This window comes from Paralichthys olivaceus, chromosome 12 (assembly GCF_024713975.1).
Source record: "Paralichthys olivaceus isolate ysfri-2021 chromosome 12, ASM2471397v2, whole genome shotgun sequence".
Classification (NCBI taxonomy): domain Eukaryota; kingdom Metazoa; phylum Chordata; class Actinopteri; order Pleuronectiformes; family Paralichthyidae; genus Paralichthys; species Paralichthys olivaceus.
The window spans coordinates 13,477,776-13,486,865 of NC_091104.1; the positions used below are offsets into that span (position 1 = coordinate 13,477,776).

At 44.6% G+C, this 9,090-nt stretch overlaps 2 protein-coding genes across 2 annotated transcripts in view; both read left to right on the forward strand.

Moving 5' to 3' along the window:
• The window catches only part of LOC109627918 (doublecortin domain-containing protein 2), a 206,838-nt gene extending 206,306 nt beyond the window's left edge, over positions 1-532 (forward strand). The window contains exon 13 of the mRNA XM_069535768.1: positions 402-532. Within this exon, the coding sequence (XP_069391869.1) occupies positions 402-517 (116 nt within the window). The 3' untranslated portion in view covers positions 518-532. The remainder of the gene's footprint in view (positions 1-401) is intronic.
• A 3,768-nt stretch (positions 533-4,300) lies between these two features.
• Positions 4,301-8,255, forward strand: sox11a (SRY-box transcription factor 11a). Its single transcript, XM_020085132.2, has one exon. The coding sequence runs from the start codon at positions 5,207-5,209 to the stop codon at positions 6,314-6,316; it is 1,110 nt and encodes a 369-aa protein (XP_019940691.2). The 5' UTR covers positions 4,301-5,206; the 3' UTR covers positions 6,317-8,255.
• Positions 8,256-9,090: the final 835 nt, after the last annotated feature.

Here is a 9,090-nt window from a genome sequence, read left to right on the forward strand (position 1 = left end):
GACAGTGATTAAACGTAGCCCGCCAATAAAAATCTAATTCGCATTTATCACAATCGCGGGTGCAATAATTGGCTTAGTCGCAAAGTATTCAGTTACAAATTGCAAATGTCCGACACCCACACTGGTCCTTGTGCTTCTCATTGGCCACGCTCAAAGTTTATAGTCTCCCTCTGGGTTTAGTGTGTGCTGGAGTGGTTGTGGTTGGCTGAGGGGGTTTACTGAGGAGGCTATTGAAGTTTAACAAATCATCACGAGTGGATGAGATGTTCAAATCCAAAAAAAGTGTGGTTTCAAAATTTAAAACTGATTATGATGAATGCTGTGTTATATTATAACCTCCTCCGAGGACGTTATGTTTCACTCTTGTGTTTATTTGTGTGGTTGTTTTTGTTTGTATGCAGAATTATGGAAAACTACTCAACCGGTTTTTCATGAAATGTATTGGAGGGCTGGAGCAGAACCCAAAGGAGGAGCCCATTACGTTTTGGTACAGATCCGGATTTGGGGGGACTGGTAATGGTATGTACTATTATCTTTTATCAGATTATTACTGTTAGTCCATCCAATGTAATTTGTCCAATTCAGCATCTTATTAAGTAATCTGTGACTTCAAAATAACTAACTAGAATTACACTACGTAGAGCACATTCATCCACCAAGGCCCAAAAAAACCCTTATGAAACCACATTTAAATTCATTATATCCAACATTTTATTTGGATCCACCCCAAGTTTCACACACTCTAATATCAGTCCCCCTAAACAGGCCTTAATCAATATCCACAGATTATGCTTTTAAAAATTCATGGAAATATACAAAGACGTCCAATGTCACAATGTTAAAAAAGATCCAGAATCCTCCCCCTGATCTGGATCTGCACCAATTAATGGGTTCAATTCAATGGGTTCTTCCTTGATACATCCCACATCATTCCACCAAGTTTCCTGGTAATCTGTCAAGAAGTGTTTGTTTAATCCTGTTCACAAACAAAAAGGACAGAGGTCAAAACATAACCTCTTTGGCAGAACTGAAACATAATGTGAATGTGGGGGACTATAAATTACAATATTTGCCTCTGTAATGTTGTGGAAAATAAATACAAAGAAACATAAACAGGAAATACTCAGGTACAAGTACAGGAAGCTGAAGACTGTAATTTAACACAGTACTTGAGTGAATGTACTACTTAGTTCCCACCACTGTTTATCACAAAACATATAGAAATTTAACTCAGTTTGCATTTTAAATGCAAAAATATACAACTACACAATTCAATGCACCAGATGCATGAAGTAAACTCAGAATAATGTTTGCTGCTTTTCAATAAGAAGAAGGCTGTTACACGTTCAAGTGTACATGAAGTACCAGCAGCAAAGGCCCTGGATTGCATTTGTGTGTCCCTGGGACAAACATTCCAGCACAGTCCTCAAGCATCATCTGTTTACATTCACGACAAGATACTCCAGTCTCAAGTATCTGCTAAGCATCAGACCTTGAGAGACAGAGACCACATCAAGGAGGTCAACAAAGAACCTGACACCCTGGAGATACATTTGCATTGAGTCGAGAATGTAAAGCAACAACGAGGCATAAAATGGCCTCAGAGGCACCAAACACTTGCTGTAAAACAACAGCCTCCAAACTGCTGTGAAATCCTTCCTCATTGTAGAAAGCTCTTCTTATCTTGAAAGAGAGAGAGAGAGAGAGAGGAAGCAGAGCATGATCTTTGAGGAATGAGAGCAGAGCGACAGGCGGCCCCGGCGAAACGAATCACGCCGCAGCTGACACGGCTCATTTTAGAATCATCTCACAAGTTAAGACAACGAGATGGGCCGCAGTGACTGGCAACAAAACTATAAATCCCCAGGTATATGAGCAGGTATCGGTTTTCACCTCCAGCCACAGCCTGGGTACAGAGGACTTAAAGTCTGTATGGAAGGAGACATGCAGGGTTGGATTTACCTCCTTCTACTTGCAAACTGATGGGACTTGTTACATAAATTCTATGCAAAGCACCAGATTACCATAAAGTGACTCCACTATACGGCCTAGAAAATCACCAATTCACTGCACGGCAATCAACATCGTAACCCGAGTACACAGGATACTCAAGAATGTGTCTGTCAAGTGAGAAGTTAATTTGCGTTTTCATGTGCTACCAAAACAACCCCCCCCCCCCCCCCGACACCCACACACCCTTTTCCTCACCACTGCCTTTTACCCCCCCCCACACCCCCCCTGCAGCCATTGTGAAGCCATCAGATAGTGGCTTCTAGAAGTCCACACCTGTCTTAGGGCTATGCAGAGGAGATGGATCCATGCATTTTGAGCATCAGATAGCCTCCAGCCAGGGTTAGTATTGATCTAACGCTTCACTGGCCCTTTGTGAGAGCAGCAGCTGCTTTGGGGGGCTTTTAGATAAGCAATGCAAAGGGGAATTGTTTCTCCTGAAATGCTCTTTCAGTGTTTGTGCATGAAAACCATCACTTAATTCAACACTCCATCGCTCTGGAATGAAAATGTCCCCTCCTCTCCCCTGACATGAAAAGCAGCAAATAAGCAATACGCACTAAAACATCTGCCTTTGGGGTATTGGAAAGCGAACGGGTATTAGAAAATCACACGGTGATAATGCAGCTCTCTGGATTTTCACTGTTTAATCATGTGTAATCTCTAGAGTGAAAATGAAATGAAAACACAACATGTTTCAGTATCCCACCACAACTCTCCCTCTCTCTCTCTCTCTCCTCAGTCTGATCACCAGTCACTGAATGAGGCAGCCGGGTGGGGTGGGGGAGGAGGGGGTGTGTGTTACTGGTGCATCTCTGTGTGTGTGTGTGTGTGTGTGAGAGGCAATGGCGATGAGACCCTCCCTGAGATGACTCATAGGCTGCATGGGCTGACACCAGCACCTCATTCACAGCCAATAATGAGCCATGCTAATGAGCAGGACAACCGCCCTGCATGCTCATCATTAAGCAGTCCTGTGATTCATGTCCAGCATTAAACCATCATATAAAGAGATAAGGTTGGCTGGAGCGGGGCCAGGATGAGATATGAATAGACAAGGGACACATCGAAGAAAAAAAAAACTGTCACTGCAGGTATCGCTTTGTACGATACGACTAATCAGTATTGTTTTAATAGTTTCTGTTATTGACAAATCAGGATGGAATGAAACATTGATTTAGATGTTTTGTATTTTAAGGGCAGTTTCCTTGAATCCCACTCAGAAATACAGTTAAGTGTGCATATATATATGACATCATGCTATCAATTCATTTGAAATAACCTCTTCCACCCACATATGCACTGATCATATGATTAGACTCCCCTCCAATGAATCCATCAGGGGAAAAAAAGATGCTGACAGTAAAACATGCATGTGCATGTGCCAACCTCCTGAGACTCCTGCTCTAACACATATATCTGATAAGGCTTAATCAGCACAGGGTGGTCATGATAAAGCATTTCAGTCCTATCTCTGTCTGAGAGGGAGACGCAGACAGAGGGCTGCCTCTCTTCTCCCAGGGATGGAAAGCCAAAGAGTTCCTCTATCTCTCACAGCGTTTCTCTCCCTCACACTGCCCCCGTCTCCTTACCCTTGTCTTCTTTTCCCCCTGTGTGCCCCCTTTTTTATTTCCCTCTTCCTCACCTCTCTCTGCTTTTCTAGCTGCCTCTCTCTGTATCAGAGACACTTCTTAAGCCCCAGCTGGGGAAAATAAGGTGGCTGGGTTGGGGGGAGGGTTTCAAAAGGGTAAGTGATTGCCCTCTAGGGGACGAAGCAGAGAGAGAGAGAAAAAAGCAGGACGCCTTATCGCCCCAGCCTCCAATAGCACTGCTGGCTACCACCCAGAGCCAGCGGGGAGGAGGGCGGAGGATGGGGGGCTGCAGGAGACGCCAGCTAGATGCATACACTGCTTCTTGACACAGCAAACTCAGCGGGGAGCCTTCCATCCGTGCCTGGCTGTATGGGCTCAACTCAAGGCTACACAGCCAAATGTAGCCATCTGAATGAGTGTTATTGCCTCGCCTGCATGTGTTGCTGTGTTCCACATGGGCTTTAATCCAAAAAGGAGGAGAGATCATAGAATGTGTTTATGTTTTTGATGAGGGAAATAGTTTTTTAAAAATATAGATAGCAGTTTACGTGTTATCACAATTACATTAATCACTGTGTGTGTGTGTGTTTGTGTGTGTGTGTGTGTGTGTGCGTGCGTGCATGGATGTTTCCTTGGAACAGAATTCTGTAATAAGAGAAGCTGCAGGTGTGTTTTGGGAACACACACTCACACTATAAACAAGATCTCTAAAGCAGAATGTGCTACTGACCTATTTCCTTCATTCTCATGTGGACCTGGGAACAAATAGGACAGGAAGGAAATCATGGCAAAAGGAAACGAATGTGATAACACGTGGCCACTCAGAGATAGGTGTTGAATGCATGAGGTTATACTGAACTTAACGGTGACATCTAGTCCTCCTCTAAAGACATTACCAGCTGCTTAAATGTATCCCTCTACAGCAGCCAGCGAGGCAGGCAGTGAGGCAGGCAGACGCTCAGACGCATCCAGGCGCCTGCAACAGTGTCCAAGCGCCACCTTCAGTATCCAACCTATGGTGATAGGGGGGAGCAAGTAATCACAGAGTCTACATCCTTTCCTCCAGACACATCTGAGCTGATGTCTGGCTGTAGAATAAACTTCTCTGCTACACGTATTCTTGTTTTCTTCAAATCTAAAATAAGGACATAAACGTTGATGCTGTGTGCGCTATGGTGCGCGGTGTTCATCTCAGGAGCGCTCGGTGCTAACTGTGTGTTTAATATGCCTGTCTCGCCCGGCGTGTTGCCCCAGACACTGTGTACCACAAATCCCCACCTCCTCTCCAACGAGCGCACGGGAGGGAGGAATAAAAAGGGTTAAGGGGAGTCTTGGATGGAGTCTGCAGGGCGGAGTGGAAGGGACGTGATTGGATGGCTGCGTGTGACGCAAGGGAGATGAAAAAGCCGATAACTAGTTAAGAAGGCAGTTTGTAACTCTGGAAAAAGAGTGCAGGAGACTGAGACGCACATTACGCAGAGGACGCGAGGACGAAACCGGCGCTTTTACGCAGAGAGCTGAGCGGTGTTTGCAGTGTGTTTGGGGGGGACTGTGAGACACTGCGGCGTCCGGACGCAAAGTGACTTGGAGCAGGGGAGGACACGATGGTGCAGCACACAGACAACAGCGAGACGGACGGGAGCATGTCCAGGGAGGCTACGGACTCAGAGGAGAGTGAATTTATGGCATGCAGCCCCGTGCCGATAAACCCGGACTGGTGCAAGACAGCCACCGGCCACATCAAGAGACCCATGAACGCGTTCATGGTGTGGTCCAAGATCGAGAGGAGAAAGATCATGGAGCAGTCGCCGGACATGCACAACGCGGAGATTTCCAAGCGCCTGGGGAAGCGCTGGAAGATGCTCAAGGACAGCGAGAAGATCCCGTTCATCAGAGAGGCCGAGCGGCTGCGGCTAAAACACATGGCCGACTACCCCGACTACAAGTACAGACCCAAGAAAAAACCAAAGCTCGACAGCTCCAAGTCATCGGCGCCGTCTCCGGAGAAGTGCGCAAAGATGACAAAGACCCCCAGCAAGAAGTGCTCCAAGATAAAGAGTAAGAGCGCCTCCAGTAAGTCCTCTCACGGCTACGGCGACGACTGCGGCGTGTTTACCGGCTTCAAAGTTGCGAAGGCGGTGAAAATTGAGCTCACGGACGAGGACGACGACGACGACTACGAGGAGGACTACCGGATGGGGATTAAGACCGGGGACGAGGAGCGCCTGAGGCCGTACAATGTAGCCAAAGTTCCCGCGAGCCCAACTTTGAGCTCCTCGGCGGAGTCCGAGGGGACGAGCATGTACGAAGAAGTGCGGAACAACAACAACAGACTGTTTTACAATATTAAAAACATTACCAAGCAGAGCGCGTTGCACGCTGCGTCCGTGTCACCAGCATCCTCCAGGTCGGTCTCCACATCCTCCTCCTCCTCCTCATCCAGCAGCAGCTCCTCTTCTTCCGGCGAGGACGCGGACGATTTGCTGTTTGACTTTAGTTTGAATTTCGCCCCCAGCGCCCCAGGCTCGGAGCTGGGCAACCCCAATTCAGGAAACCTCTCCCTGTCTCTTGTGGATAAGGACCTGGACTCTTTCAGCGAGGGCAGCCTGGGCTCTCACTTTGAATTCCCAGACTATTGCACGCCTGAACTCAGTGAGATGATTGCCGGGGACTGGCTGGAGGCGAACTTTTCCGACCTGGTCTTCACATACTGAACTGTGAGAGAGAGAGAGAGAGAGAGAGAGAGATGGAGGGAGGAAAAAAGTTCCTCTTGTAATAACAGAGAAGGGAGCGTTGAAATTATATATGTGTCCTGGTCAAGTTGTCCCTACCGCCCTGCCTCCTCCTGTCTGTGGGTTTTCTGAAGGGTCCTGGAGGGAGGTGGAGGACCAGGAGGCGAGGTGAGGTTTGAGGAATGAGATGCTTATGAAGATGGTAGCAAAAAAAAAAAAACATAAATAAAAACAACAGCAAAGTCTGCAGGCGATTTTTTCTGGCAGCATGACAGGGTTTTTATGGATTTTTTCCCTCAAGTAGGTCTGCATTTACTGTTCAGTTTAAACGGACCACAAAGGGAAAAACGTGAACTTCTATGCATCTTATCCTCTTAAAACTAAAAAAAAACTGCAGGGAGCTGAAAACGGACTGTGGACTGACTCGAAGCAAATCTGTGAACTGACAATTGTTCAGGATGTTACTTTACAACGGTTTATGTAATTTCTAAATGCCGCAAAATGTTTGTTTTCTCTGTTCTTTTTGTAACTGATTCCGTTTTACCTCCTGGGTTTGGACAAATTACGCAGCCTAAACCTCTGCAGAGTACAGGTGTGGAGGGGAACATTTTGATACATAACAGACCTCATCTTTTTAAAAGAAAAGTAAGATATTTTCAGGCATATTTTTGTACAGTTCAAAGGGAATGTTCTTACTGTGCTTTCAGTGAGTTTCAGGCACTTCTTCCCTTTATCCTTTGTTTTTACGCATGCAAGGGAGTCCTGGTTTTAAGGATTAAGTTAAATTAAAACTTGCATCAAAAATGCCTTGTGATTTTAAACTAGGTTTTTGTACAGTTGTAGAGCAGATTTGTTGAGTATTTGTAGACGATACAATGGCATCATGGGGAACACATACCTCAGAGCTGGAACTAGTTTCAAGATTGTATATGTACTGTAATATAGTAAAGTTAGGAGTTTATGTATATCATACTCGTGATATGTGGATGGGTCCCAATCGCAGGTGTGAAACTGGATTTTGGTATTTTTTATGGCACATACTGTTTTTCCCCCCTCTCATTTTTTTGTGCAATATATACTCTTAAGATACAGACCATCAACAATTGTAGCAAGTGATGGAAAAACAGACTTGTGCACTGTCAACATCATTTCATGTTATGATGCTGAAGCCTGTCCGGGCAGAAAAAAATAAACAAATCAGCTGGAACTGATACAAAATAATTAAATATGGCCTCATGGTGTGATGCATACGTACAGAAACTGATAAATATAACCAATTGAATGTTATTTGACACATGCGATTTGGGGCGATGGGTATAAGTGACACCAAACAGTTTGAATCCGACTGAAAAAGAAATTTGGGGAAAACACAAAGAGTTCTGCAAAAGGGCATAGTCTGATAAGAGTGGTGGTCTGGCATTAGTTTAACAGGCAAGCAAAAAAGAACATTCCATAGTCCTGTTTCATGAAATGAAACTTTATTTTAAAACTGAAGACTGCCTTCTTTTTTTAAAACATTAACCATAAACCTGTATTTTTTATTTCTTGCACTTAAAAAAAAGCAGATATTGTTTATTTTTATGTGGGTCTTACATATGAAGTCTGTTTGATAAAAAGGTTTTGGAATATGACCTAATTATATGCCAAGACGTTTTGTTGGAAGTTCTGGGCAGTAGTTACTTCACATTCCAAGTGTGAATCTGTCTTTGACTCATCTTTTAATAAATAAGTACCTACCACCATCGACTGTCCTTTCAGTTTGTGAATATATGTACACAGATGTGTTATGTGTTGCGTTTGAAAAGGATGTGATGACAGAGTGATGCCTATTTTGTATGTAGGCGGATCCTCTGAAATGGATGAGCTCAAACTAACATGTGAATTCACATTTAATAAAAAGGAAAAAAGGAAAACTTGTAAACTGCAGTGTCGAGGTGCTTTCCTGTTTCAAATGGTGCTCTCTCTGGTGAACTTTCTCCCCCCCAACGCCCCCTCATGAAAACGGACACTGCAGCTTTAAGAAATTGAATTGCCCGCTTGCCTGCGCCGAGCGATGTGATTGGTGGGCTTTTGCCGGTTCCCTTGGAGACGGAGCTGGAAACAGGAGCAGGCTCTTCTCAGCGTGTGGCAGCTCTTAGTCTGTCTGGCTTCCATTCAGAAAAGTAGCACTCTGTCCGGCACAGAAACAGCGAGGGAGCTGAGAACAGAGGGCTGGAAAAAAAAGTCTGAATGTGACATATGTTCACTCCGGGACAAGTAATGGCACTTACTCCAGACAGATACTGTTTTATTTGTGGATATAAACATTGCAGGGACGTTAACAGAAACATGATTCATATGAGAAAGTAAACCCAAGAGGGCCAAAGTCCACTAATCCTCCATTATGTCACTAAACGTGGGATCAGGGGTAGTAGGTCGGTGACGATCGTTTAAAATAACCATTCCAGTCATCATCTGTTGCATCCAATGATGATCACAGCTCTTACTGTTACTTCTTAATGCCTCGTCTTCACTTTGGATAATAGATAAGTAAAAGTTAATACCTGGTATGACAGAAAACCAATAAATCTAAAGACAAACATGAATAGAAATAGATACCTGTCTCACACACACTTAAATAACTGTGATACTTGATTGTGTATCATCAGATCTGATTGTATTATGGCTCCGAGTGAGGTACAATATCAGTCTGTTTTCACCCCTGATTTGTTCATTAGGATAAAAACACCTCTCAACCGTGTATGATGTCATATAAG